The sequence below is a fragment of the Dermacentor albipictus genome, chromosome 7 (genome assembly GCF_038994185.2).
Source record: "Dermacentor albipictus isolate Rhodes 1998 colony chromosome 7, USDA_Dalb.pri_finalv2, whole genome shotgun sequence".
NCBI lineage: Eukaryota > Metazoa > Arthropoda > Arachnida > Ixodida > Ixodidae > Dermacentor > Dermacentor albipictus.
This window is the reverse complement of record NC_091827.1, coordinates 101,746,662-101,760,281: the sequence shown is the minus strand read 5'-3', so window position 1 is coordinate 101,760,281 and position 13,620 is coordinate 101,746,662. Positions and strand designations below refer to the sequence as shown.

At 43.9% G+C, this 13,620-nt stretch overlaps 1 protein-coding gene and 1 long non-coding RNA gene across 3 annotated transcripts in view; one reads left to right on the top strand and one right to left on the bottom strand.

Moving 5' to 3' along the window:
- Window positions 1-8,642, top strand: part of LOC135917210 (uncharacterized) — an 81,214-nt gene extending 72,572 nt beyond the window's left edge. Inside the window, exon 11 of one of the 2 annotated variants that reach the window (XR_010569226.2) lies at window positions 4,628-4,760. Coding sequence is in view for 1 of the 2 variants with exons in the window: in XM_065450733.2 (XP_065306805.1) it covers window positions 4,628-4,791 (164 nt within the window). In the remaining variant the exon portion in view is untranslated. Of the gene's footprint in view, window positions 1-4,627 lie in introns of both variants that reach the window. The other variant, XM_065450733.2, reaches the window with a different exon arrangement.
- LOC135917212 (uncharacterized) overlaps window positions 1-13,620 on the bottom strand; it is a 108,145-nt gene that overhangs the window by 1,415 nt on the left and 93,110 nt on the right. The window contains exon 3 of the long non-coding RNA XR_010569227.2: window positions 1,496-1,563. This is a non-coding gene — a long non-coding RNA (uncharacterized lncRNA). The remainder of the gene's footprint in view (window positions 1-1,495; window positions 1,564-13,620) is intronic.

The following is a 13,620-nucleotide window of genomic DNA, read 5'->3' as shown; positions in this document are numbered from 1 at the left end:
CATTTACGTAGATGACATAAATAGGTTTCAAATCCTGCAACCTTGCAGTGTGTGAGAGGCAAGTACAACAGGGCTTGAACAAAGTGTTCAAATGGGCAGACGAAAACGGATTTAAAGTAAAACCCAACAAAAGTTCTTGTGTGCTTTTCACAAAAAACAAAGGGCGCATTGCAGATCCCAGTATCGAAATGTATGGTCAGCAAATACCTCTGAACAAAGAGCACAAGTTCTTAGGCATCATACTTGACTCTAAACTAACTTTTATTCTACACATGAAGTATCTCAAGGTGAAATGCTTAAAAACAATGAACTTACTGAAAATTTTATCCCACACAACATGGGGTAGTGATAGGAAGTGTTCAATTAATCTTTATAAGAGCCTGATTTGATCAGGATTGGACTATGGCGCCATGATCTACCATTCTGCTGCCCCGAGCGCGCTAAATATGCTAGATCCCGTCCACCATCTAGGGATGCAGCTGGCAACTGGCGCTTTCTGAACAAGTCCCATTGAAAGCTTATATGTAGAATCAAATAAATGCTCACTCCATCTGCAGAGAACATACATCAGCCAAACATATTTTCTGAACGTTCACTCTAATCCTCAACATTTGTGTTTTAATTCCGTTAACGATATGACATGTGCTACACTCTTTCGTAATCGTCGCTCCGTAAGACAACCTTTCTTGCTGCGTGTGAGGGAGCTTAGCACTGAAATGGATGTCCCAATCCTCAAACATCGCCTAATGCATCCAGCCAAGCTGCTGCCTCCTTGGGAGTGGCAGCTGATACAATGCGATATATCTTTCACTCAAGTTACGAAGCACGTTCCAGAGATTGAAATCCAAATGCATTTCCGGAAACTCCTGTACAAACACTCCTGCACGGAGTTGTACACTGACGCATTGAAGTCACACGACAGGGTGTCCTATGCAGCCGTCGGTCCATCCTTCTCGGAATCCAATGTACTGCATCCAGAAACAAGTATCTTTATGGCTGAGGCCTACGCACTATTGTCGGTTGTGAAGCATATAAGGAATTCACAACTCCAACAAATCAGTTACATATACAGACTTCCTAAGTGTCGTGAAGACCTTGGATGACATTCTGTAAGCACAAAAATCCAGTAATTATTGAACTCTATTCCATCCTGTGTGAAGCATATATATATCTAACCAGCATATGGTTATATGCTGGGTACCTGGCCATAGGGGCATCGAGGGTAACATTCTAGTGGACCAGATGGCCACATCAATTGCATTGCATGCCGTTAAACCTATCGCTGCAGTCTCTGTCACAGATCTGAAGCCCTTGTTACGAAGGAGACTGCGAAACTACTGGCAACGCTTGTGGGACATGGAACAAATAATAAGCTGCACGTAATAAAGCAACAATTAGGTTTCTGGCCTCCTGCTACAAAGTCACGCCGAGCAAATGTCCCATTCTGTTGTCTAAGAATAGGAGACACGTTTGGCACACATAACTTTTTACTCACCGGAAACGAGCCTCGAACCTGTGGTAGATGCGGGGAGAGGCTGACCGTCCTTCTGGAGTGTCGGGAAGCTGAAAAAAACATTTTCCCTTAGCATAGCGGCAGCACATCCCCCTTCATCCTGTAATGTTACTCGGCCCAGAACCGTTCTTTGACACCAATGCCGTCCTACGTTTCCTGAAAAATGTTGTGTTACATGTTATTAGCCCCATATATTTGTAGCGCCTCCTCTCTTCAGAGGATGCTGCTGTGATACTTGTTTCGTATAGCACATGCCTCTAGACCCTTGTGTTTCAAGGGCTCTGGCGAGGCAGTAGTGCTCTAAGCAGTTTTAGCATCTCACATATTTTATATGATGCATCATTCTTTCGTAATGCATTTTAGTGATCATAGTACACGTCATTAATCATTGCCATAATCTTATTACATGTAGATATTATGCATTTTACACCAACATTTTAGGCCCCTTTACAGCCACGTCACATTAACCTCACAGAACCCATCAGACCACTACGAACTCATTAACACTAGCATGGCGCTCTTTGGCCATACCTCGCCTTAGGGCTTTAAACATCATTCATTCATTCATTCATTCATTCATTCATTCATTCATTCATTCATTCGTCCTCGTCGGGGCCACCAACAGTGTCAATTATCTTCACATCCGTCGCTGGGGGACCAAGGGAGCAGCAGCGTCAGCCAACATGAATGTCTCGGAGTCGCCTTCTACCTTTTGGCCAGCAATTTTATGAACAGCCTTGTACAGATCGCTGCAAGTCCGGTCATCGTCACTGCCTTTTTCCACTTTTATCAGTAGAACTTCCTGCTCCAAACTCGGACACTTTTGACAAGATACTGACGGAGCCATTTATCACTGTAGACCACAAAAGCACATGCGAGGCACGCATAACCGAGCACTCCAAACCACACAATCACATGGCTGGCAGCACAAATGCAAATGCTTGCTCCGTTGATGCCAATGTGACTGAATGCGGTGGGTGATGCAGAAGGCAGAAGCTTCAAAATGTGGTCAGGGCATATCGCTTTCCTTGTCAGTGCATGCTGGTGATGGTGAGGTTACAATGGTGCGCTTGGCCTAGGCTTCATGTGTAGCGGAAGAAAGGTGATTAGAGTTGTGGAGACCAAGAAGCAGGAACCATAGAAGGGCACCCATTAAGAAGGACACCCGAAGGACACCGTGGTGAAAGATTGTACACGGGAAGGCAGGCCTGAAGAGGGTAGCTTTGGAGGAGCAGTGACATCGAAACTGGTAGTGAGGAGGCGAGGAGTTGACATGAAGGCGAGTGAGAGGAGTGACTGGTGTCCAAACGGCTTGCAGACTGGAGAGCGAATTAGGAGGGCAAGGCAGTGGGCCACATTTATAGGGGGGGGATGCAGAAGTCACGGAAGTCTACGAGAGTATCATGCTGGGAAGCGCCGCATATGCCGTGACTGGAGTCTGAGAATGTGTCTGTTGTGCTCAAAAAACGATTAGCCGCTCATTGTTGTACCCAGTGCGATTGTGAAAACTGATCGGTTTTGCAGTAGAGGCTTAGCATGATTACTGGGCAATTTTTTCCCGAGGTGTGCAGCTGTGACGTTTGCAAAACGAGAGTTTTTTGCTGCACCATTGTTGACGACACCGTTTTAATTGTACGGTTCGAGTGTCAGGTGTTCATGCACCGTCACGTCCGCGCTATTGACAAATGCCTAGGAACAAAATTCAATGACCCTACCACGCATTTAGACCGTTTGTATAGCCTGATGGCATGAACCGAGCATTATCAGGTCAACAATGTCGCCAGGGAAACACCAGCTTGCATTGACCTGCCATGTTGACAGCCTGACATGCCACTGGCAACGCTTGGATTTTGCATGTTTTTGGCAAGTTATTGGTCAATTTGCATTGTCGAAAGTGCAACGAAGCTGGGGGCGATGTGTTATTGCAATGCAGGCCAATTATGGGGAGCAGCGAGAAAACTACTAGACCGGCTTCCCCAAAGTCTTCTTCCCAGTTTGTTAACATAGCTCCTCGCGTCGAACATGGCACTTATAATCGGAGGGACTTTTCTATTGTTCTTTTCAGCACGTTTCGGTGCTAGGAGTGCTTTTTAGAGTGGCAAAACCTTGCTGATCAAGCGCACCTCATGGAATTCTACGGCGCAAGTCTGCCCGCAGTCTTTTGGCCACTTTTTGGCCTCCAAGAGACTGCGGTTTTCTGGCATCGCAAAGCATCAGGAAAACGATCTTCAAGTGGATTTTATCAAAGGGTACTAGTGATGCAGTTGCTAACGAGATTAACGGTTCAGGCGCGCTGCACCATGGAATTTAACAGCTTCCCTTCGTTTCACACTTAACAGCTGGGGGCACTCAGCACTTGCTTGGTACTCCTTAATAAGCACTCAACATTCTTGGGCTTGGTACATTTATGGCCTTTTCTGTGCCTGCGTGAGACCAGTTCGTTGGCAATATTAATTTGACATTGCATGCTCAAAAGGGTCACTGCCCCACCGCGGCGAGGATGCCTCCGCTTGCCACTTCACTCTAAGCAGGTCAAGCTCATCGTGTGCTTTGAGTAATGCAGCTTAAAGTGCGTGCGTTTTGGTCGGGACCAGAAGAAATTTCGAATAAAGTGATATTTCGAGTGAGGAGATTTCAATATATTGAGGGAATACTGTACAAGAAAACACAATTCTGTTACGTGGACACTCAAACAAAAAATTTTTCCAGCTGCCGTTTCAGGTCCATCTGAGTGTTCGCAGCTGCTAGGGGCTGCTAGGGGGCGGTGCTGTTTTTTGGGTGAGCACCCCACAAAAATCCCGACAAACTAGAGGTTAACAGCTTTGCTCTAAAAAAAATGTTTTCTCATATGTTGCCTGTAGGCAAGACTCATTGGTAAAAGGAACAGTGCAGTTACCAGAGAATTACTATGGGCAGCATTTAGTATGTGGCCATGAATGAGCACATTTTGCTTGCTTGTCTCTAATATGAAAACATTAGATACATTTTGAATATTGCAAAGTCTGTTTAGGCGGGCTGAGTGTTGTTCTGTCCTGGATTCTTTTTTACAGTTTATGCTTGGCATGCGTGTAGTGCTTGGCATGCGTCTAATGCTTGGCTAACTGTCAATTGCAGTTATCTGGAACCCATGGGTCAGTGGGGCAGCTTCCATGGCCGACTTTGGCGACGACGAGTACGTCAAGATGGTCTGTGTTGAACCTGGATATGTGTCCGAGCCTAAGAAGCTACCTCCAAAGCAGACCTTTGAGGCTTCAGTCACCATGGAGGCAGTGGAATAACTTCATCCGCTCGAAGGACCTGCAGCACACATTCTAGTTCCATGTTATCGGAGATGTGATAGCTTTTATTTCTGATTCCTTTTTTATTTGTGAATATATATTTAGCTTTCAGGGCTAGTGGAAACAGTTTAGAATGGCATCTTTTATGCTGCTACTTTATTGATTGAGGTTTGTTATAGTGAGTTAGCAGTTTGCATTAATCTTTTTATTGGTCTTAGTTGGATTTCTCATCTGTGATAGGAAAAACTATTGGCATACCTCGTCTTAGCTTTTGGCCAAGTAGATTCTGCTGTTACACGAATTGTTCTAATGTGGATGTATATTTAATAGTTCTTTTTTTTATCACCACTTGTCACAGTCATAAGCTTGGTTGCCAGGATTGCATTCAACTTTAATAAACTATACTATATTATCGGCAAATGAAAAGTGACATGATGAAACACCGTGAAACACAAAGACGAAGAGAGGCAAACAACAGATGAAGTGCCGACCGTTAGTTGAAGTTTATTCGGAAAACCCATAGATGCATAAGAGCCCTTCATTCGTGCACCCTGGCACTCAGAAAAGCAATAAATAAGCCAAAAAAAAGCAAAGGCAGAAATTAGTGCTACCTAAGAGAAAAAGCATGTCTTTGGATTGTCATATGTCATCAAGATTGAATGCTGCAGGTACATATACTTATAAATCTTTCTAGTCAACTTTAGTTGAGTCAGCATGCTGTCTTGTCTTTTGCTTCTATTCGTCTTTGTTTCACTGTTTCGTCATGTCACCACATCAACTCGGCTAACTGTCTTCTGCGGTGCATCAGAATTGTTCATGTGCAGAAGCCGAGGGAGCTGACCACAAAACAAAGCTTCAGTGTTTTGGGGGGTTTAATATAAAATGGAAAGAGACGTTTGTTGCGAGAAAAACGACAGTGCACTGAACATACTGGTTCTCTCTTTTATCCTGCCAGTTACATCTTTTGTAACAACTAATTATTAGCATATTGCAGTGTTCACTTATACCTATGTCTGGTTCCATTCTTTGGATATTATTCTGCATTTATTGCCGTAAACTTTTAAAACGCCACCGCAGGAGTAAGTATGTACATAGTTCTTGAGAAACTGCAGTGCACCGCATTTAATTTCTGCCAAGTGAGATGTTGAGATATATAGTACGTTACAGAAGTTGCACAAGGGAGAACGCACAAGTATTTATTCTTTTGTCTGTGTCCCGGACATGCCTTGTTTTAGGTTGTGGCCCACAAGATGTTCAGATGTGCCACTCATACGACTCTCAAGTTGAATAGAATGTGCATGTTCAGAGATACAGAATGATTCAAACGTGAAGACGCAATAAAGTTAAATTATTTCAAAAAGCTGCATTCATGAGTGGGGGGCTAAGGTATACTTCTGCAAGACCTGCAGGCACCCAGGCACTTACAGAAATTGGTTACTTTATGCCTCACATGTTTCAGACATTTTGTTATGTCTCAGTTTCAATGACCAGAAACCAGATGTCTCTTGCACTGTGGCATTCATGATGTCATGTTAATGATTCATAATTAAAGAAAAAACTTTTGTAAAAGTTTATTTTTAGTGCTTTCATACACAGCACAGTAAAAGGTGGTTTACCGTTCCTCCTTTCCCATTGATATGAACTAAGGTTTAGGGAGTTATACTGAGCTTTCCAAAGATCTATAGTTGCTAATTGCATTCTTCAATGCCATAAGGCAGAGTGACACTAACTCCCAAATTTATGGTGTACTATCATCTTTTTTGAGTTATTTATAATTTTGCAATAGCTGCTTCAATATAATGCTACTTTCTTTTTTTTTCTGCTATTATATTATTTGCAATATAGAATCAAATGTTAAACAGAAGCCCATCTATCATGGGGATAAATCTTAATTTCAAACATGGACATGCTAAATATAATAAATGCGCACTTTCAGAAGCTTGACATTTGAGGACCTATACAGGTTCATTTGTAACAACCATTGCTTTAAGATTTTTTGCTGAACAGGAGGACTGTGTGGGGCTTGAAACATTTTGCTTTTCTTTATGGGCTTCATTGTGTGTTATTGATGTGAGCTTGTTTTAGCAAGCTCTTCTCAGAACTATAGAGAGAACCTTCACTTGGTTGGATAAGGTACAGTGTTTGCTGAACTTAATAGCTGTGTGACGCACAAAAATCACAGAATGCCGCGTCATACAGCATTGTACTCTCTTAACCCTTTTGCAGTGTTAGGCACTTCTCTGGTTTCTACACGTAAACATTAGTGCAAAAAACATTTTGCTGAAATTTTATTTGAAAAGCTGATGCTGTCTGAGTGAAGTGGCCAGGCTAAACACTGGGCTGCATGGAGGGTGTATTCATTACACTGATTCAATACACCATGTAAAATTGCAGCTCATGCAAAAGCATGTCTGATCATTGTGTTGAACCAAAACTTTGCCATTCTGGTCTTTGTTCCAGTTCATCTCTGGACAAAGAAAAAAGAAAAAGCTGCTCAGACCTGTTTGGGCCAGTTTGTTTGCATAGCCAAAGAATAGTTGCAGGATAATGGCATCAATTTAGTTTGTACATGAACTCTATAGTGTTCCCGAGTAAGCGCCCCAACTAAGTTTAAAAAAGACATTGTGGGACACGCCTCGGAAGCAATACATTAGTTCAGTCCCATCTGCTTCGGTTTACATAACAGTGTGATCAGAAACGACCGCCTATTTAGAAAGTGGGTCATTTCAGCAATATTATATTGGTATCCCACCACCAGACCGCTATGTGATGCTCACCAATCTTCAAACACTTGTGTGTTGCTAACATCCCTGCCTTTCAATGTGCTATGTTGAAAAGTGCACCAACAGTGCTGCCACTTCTAGAAATGACAGCACCCTCTTGCATATATAAATGAGGTAGCATGGTTTAGCCACGAGTGCTGGTAATGCAAGCATGGTGAGAAATTACAGATGGTGGGCAACCTGAACATTTTCTTATTTTCAATTTTCTTTTGCAATTTCATTTTGGAGTGAACGAAAAATCTTGTTCCATTCTAGCTCGTGGAAAAAATGTTTTTTTTTCCCTGTTGGTTCAGTTTTCTTTCGATAGCCTGCATTTGCTAATTTTGCTGCGAGTGTTTCATATCGTGCAGCTTTGTAATTGTTTGATTACCAGCTGCATTGATACTCATGATGCAGCATTCCTGTGGCACTTGATAAGAAGGCACAGCTATCAGCTATTTGTGCCCTAGAGCAAAAGATACACGACACTGTGCTAAAATATCTCGGCATCCACTTTGGCCCAGAATGCACATTTTGGGAGACATTGGCTAGACCTGTTTCATTTGTATGTTTTCTACTTTATCGCTGTATTTTTTATACCTCAGTGCATGCAGAGCTCTTATGCATAGTCTTCCATGAACTTCAGTGGCAGAGATATGGAAAGTTAGTCTGTTGATGCACACAGAAGGGATAAAGAACAGCACGAAAGACGGGATGAAGTGTAGGATTTTTACATGTGTAGAATCAAATATCTGACTGCCCAAAGAAAGGTACTAGTGACATTTCCTTTGTGTCATGCCTTTATGTTACTTTTGATATGCAGTAAAATTGATTGTTGGTAGTGCCATGTTTTTTGTCATTGAATTAGTCACGTTTTTTGTTTTTGTTTTATTCCTTCAAAAATGGCACTTAACTTGAAACACCTGATGTCATTGTTCCAAGCAGGCGCTTGATCTTTCTTTAGTGCCGTTTGCCCGTCCTCACCAAAAATTTGCTACCTATAATTATGAAGCCCCCTGATGAAACTTCCAATCACAGATAAGTTCGAAGTGATATTACTACTAGAATAAAGGTATATTTGTAGCATGTGGTCCTTTTATTTTGCACTATATTCGGAACAACATCACTGTATTCCAGTCTTATTTTTGAATGTTTATGGGTATCTGTTTCTTTAAAAAAGGATTGGTATCTTTGCTGTATGACCAATGCAAACAGCAGGACGTGTGTCCAGCTGTTGTTAAGGAGTATGAGCCACTCATTGTCTTGCGTAACCGACAGATTTAATTTTGAAGAAATTTAGTTTCGAAGAATCACAAGCGGCAAATGACGGGCGACGGCTGCTAACCACACCGCCGAGGAAACTCGAGACATCGAACGCAAGTGACAACGGCGAATGGCGGGCAAACCGCCAGTGACGTCGCTCGCTCCGTCGCAGCCGATTGTGTGTTACCTCATAATTGAGAAATACTTTAATGAATCCTCGAGATTAACCCAGTGATAAACAAAGCGGCCGCACGTTTCAGCTTCGCTGGTTAACCATCTTCACGGAGTGGAAGAGCGAACGATTTTTTTTCTTTTGTGTGTGTGTGTGTGTGTGTGTGTGTGTGTGGCTTGTGTGTTCAAAGACTGACCTCATCTTTCTTTCTGTAGCGCCTCTTTTGGCGTCGTGAGAAGCTTCGGTGGGGATGAAGATCATCCTACAATCACGCACTTTGGCCAGATCTTCAGGTTTCTGAGGCTAGAAACGCTAAACGTTAAGACGACAGGAAGAAACGCAGCTTCTGCGCTTCGCTGTGTGCGTTTCTTTCTTTTGTGCAGTTTACCCTTGTTTCAGCATGAACCAACTGGCCCGATAAATCTTATTGCTGTAGGTGGATACCGCTTTCTCATGGTATCGCTAATTCGGACAAGGCAGAACGCGAGCGAGCGTGAAAAAGCGCAGAAGAAATGCAGCGAAACGCACTTCGCTACTCGTGTAATTGCGACTTCTGTAAGTTACATGTTCATAATTACCGATATACACCACAGTATAACTTTCCACGGCTCGTTTCGAAGGCAACACCGCATTCACTAGAGGCGCGTTTGTACCTTTTGGAAGCATCGAAATCGTGGCTGAGTGGTAGCGTCTCCGCCTCACACTCCGGAGACCCTGGTTCGATTCCCACCCAGCCCATCTTGGAAGTTGCTTTTTATTTATGGAGTGCCTGCCGTGATTTATCGCTCACGGTCAACGCCGCAAAACGCTGACGCCGACACCGACGCCGACGACACCGGCTTTTCTGCGACACGAGCTCCTTAACGCTATCGCGTTAAAACGCGCAAACTGCCCGTCCGCACGAGCTCAAGGCTGCGGCGAGGCGTCTGCAGTTGTGCTCGATGAAACGGCGCTGCCATCTGGCGGCTGTCACAGAAGTGGCTGGATGGATATTATGAGCGTCCCCTTTGGAACGGGGCGGTGGGTTGCGCCACCAAGCTCTTGCTACTATATTGCCTAATATCCTACTTAGGTTAAACAATGAAAAAAAAAACACTATGAACTACCACGCCCAAATTTTCTGATCCCCTATTACGAACTGTGCTTTTGCACGTCTCCGTCTTTTGACGTTTCCCTACTTCCACCAATCCTCCAGTCGCCTCTTACTAATGTCTATTGCGGACATGTTTGCTTTACCACTGCTCCCTCTGAACCCAAGGGCTTCAAGGAGGCCAGTGGTGCCTAAATCGACCGCTGGGTAGACGTCTTCATATTCTAACAAAACATGCTCCGTAGTTTCCCTAGCGTTACCGCAGCAAGCACATGCTTCTTCCTTCTTATATCCCGCTTTATAGGTGCGTGTTCTAAGGCATCCCGATGTCGCTTCGAAAAGTAATGAGCTTCCCTTTGAGTTACCATAAATGGTTTCTTTCCTGATTTCGTTTTTTCCTCTGAAGTAGTTACTCATGGCAGGTTTCTTTTCCATTGCCGCCACCCATGAGATTAATAGCCTCTCTGACTTTCCGCTTGACCTTCTTTCTTGCTGTGTTGTCCACCCGACAGGCCGCATACTTGCTGGTAAGCTTCCTAGTTCTTTTCCTCCTCTGTGAATCAATGTTCTTCCTGTACAGATACCTGAACACTCTCCCAGCCCCTTTACTTTCTTCCATATTCCTCAGCAGTTCTTCATACTCAATTTTACTGCGAACTTCCCTCACTTCAATACTAGTCCAGCCCATATCACCCTGCACAGCTTCATTTGTAGTCCTCCAGTGAGCGCCCGATGTGAGGCGACCCACTGACCTTTGGTTTCCATCGAGTCCTACCTGATTTAAAGCAAACAACCGCATTTGCAAAAGCAAGTCCTGGAACCATTACACCTTTTCACATACCTCGGATGACCTCGTACAGAGTCGATCACACTTGTCTAGAGTGGCCCGAAGGCTGCTCCGCACTGCGCCTGCGACGCCTAGCGACAAGCCCTGGGTTCGAGATGTGTTGGCCGATAGCGCCACGCGCGTGGACGCTGCGGCATTCGCGGGAAGCCAAGATACAGGCCGCAGCATTCTAGCCGGGTCACGCTCGCAGCTCAGCTGGCAGTGCTCGTCCAGTGATAAAAAGCCGGTGCTCGCGACCCGCAAATCACGCAGGCCTGTATCTTGGCCGCCCGCGAATGCCGCAGCGTCCACGCGCGTGGCGCTATCGGCCAACACATCTCGAACCCGGTGCTTGTCGCTAGGCGTCGCAGGCGCAGTGCGGATCAGCCTTCGGGCCACTCTAGACAAGTGTGATCGACACTGTACCTATTGTATCCCCATAGCGCTCTGTGCTTCATTATGGCTGCATTTCTCTTCCCCTTCACTGCTATTGTTTTTTTCTGTGTTTCCATATATCTATTGCCTTCGTTTATCCATATAGCGAAGTATTTATATTCTGTTACCCGAGGTACTTGGCCCTGTATCTCCACTGTCTGTTCACCGTTTTCACTGAATACCATGACATGATTTTCAAACACTAAATTTAAAACCTAAATTGTTGCCTTCCTGTCCACAGATATTAGCCATACGTTGCAAATTACCTTGCTTGTTAACTAGCCACACAATGTCATCCGCATAAAATAAACCTGGGAGCTGCTGCTTTACTACAGTACCCGCCTGTTTGTATGAGAGATTAAACCCGATATTACTTCCTTCTAGCGACCTCTCCATCCTCACCATGTACATCATAAACAGCAGCGGGGATAAAGGGCACCCCTGCCTCAGTCCCTTGTTGATATGAACTTTCTCCTCGCTCCTCATCCCTTCCCATTCAACGCAAACGGTATTTTCTAGGTAAATCTCTCTCAAAAGCTGTAGACGATCGTTACCTAAGCCTTCCCCTTCCAGAATATCCCACAAAATGTTGCGGTCTACGTTGTCGTAGGCTCCTGTAATGTCTAAAAAGGCCACATACAACGGTCTGCTTTCTGCTTTTGATATTTCGATACACTAAGCAAGAACAAACAAGTTATCATCCAAACGCCTACCTATTCTGAAGCCATTCTGAAGCTCTTCCAGAATGCCGTTATTCTCTGCCCATGCTTGAAGCTTTAATTTGACTGCCTACATTGCTAGCCTGTACATTACCGATGTAATGGTCAACGGTTGATATGAGTGAATTTTGTCTTTCTCCCCCTTACCTTTATAAATAAATTAATTCTACTTTGTCGCCAACTGTCTGGTATTCGTCTATTTTTTAAAGTTTTTTCCACTGCTTTCACCAGAGCTTCCTTAATTTTTGGTCCTAGTTCATTTATCAGCCAAACGGGAACCTCGTCTAGCCCTGTGGCTGTGCGCTTAGGAATTTTCTCTTCCGCTTTCTTCCAGTTTAAATTTGTCAGCACCAGCTCCTTTTCCCCTTGGGTCTCTTTCGTGCTCTTTTTTTCATGAAGTACAACCTCGTCATTGCTTTGGAAAGATTCGGCTGTTGCTTTTCGGGTGTAATTTATTGCCGCTTCTTCCAGTCTGTTTTCATCTTCGTCTAGGATATGTTGTTGTACTGTTGTTGACCTCCTGCCTAATAATCTTATGTGGTTCCAAAATATTCTAGGTGTGGCCTTCTTTTTCTCACGTATTTCTGACAACCAACGTTCACTTTCACCTTTTAATTTTGGTTGCACCAGTATTTGAACCATAGACTTTTTCTCCCGGTATATTTCCCATTTACTGGTTACTTCATCCTGTGGCAACTGCGCCTTCTTTGCCTGCCTGTGCTCTCGAGATGCTTTCTGTCGTTCGGCGTTCACTTCTCGTATCTTCTTGTTCCACCAGTTTTTCGGTTTCTTTTTTCCTTTCCAACGAACATGTTGTTTCTCTTTCCGTATTTCTGTCGTTATTACACTAAAAAGCTCACCATATTCCATTCCCATTCATTACTTGGCCATTTGCCAAGTTCTTCCTCAACTCTAGTGACTGTATTTGCTATTTGTTCAGCGTTCAAATTTGGACTGGCCATTTTGCTCTCCTTGCTCTCTTTCCCAACTACATATCCCATTTTCAAAATGATGTGTTTATGGTCACTCCCTATGCTGTTGAACCCTTCCTCATCGATGACCATTTCTCTCAACTTATCATGAAGTCCTTCTGTCATCAGACAGTAACCAATGGTCGATTGCCGGTTTCCCACTTCCCACGTGATCTGTCCTTCACACTTAGGCCCTGTATTCACGATCACGAGGTTATGTTGCTCATAAAGGTCCAGCATTGACTTCCCGTTATTGTCGGTATAGCCATCTAAATCCTGTATGTGGGCATTCATGTCGCCTAATAGCACGATTTCAGCACTATTCCTGAAACCCTTATTATCAGCGCTTATGCATTCCACTAACCCTTTATTCTTCTCTGTGCAATTATTTCCCGTCCACAAATACGCAACGCCCAGCCAAGTTTTTTTCCCACTCGTTGTACCTGATAACCAAAGATGCTCTTGACATTTTGAATTTACTCTTTTCTATTTGGCTCCCTGATGGATGAGCATTCCGACTCCCCCTCCCTTTGTTTCCGACTTAGTTCTGTTGCACCCTTCCCAAACATAATTCTCAATAACTGGCGGCTC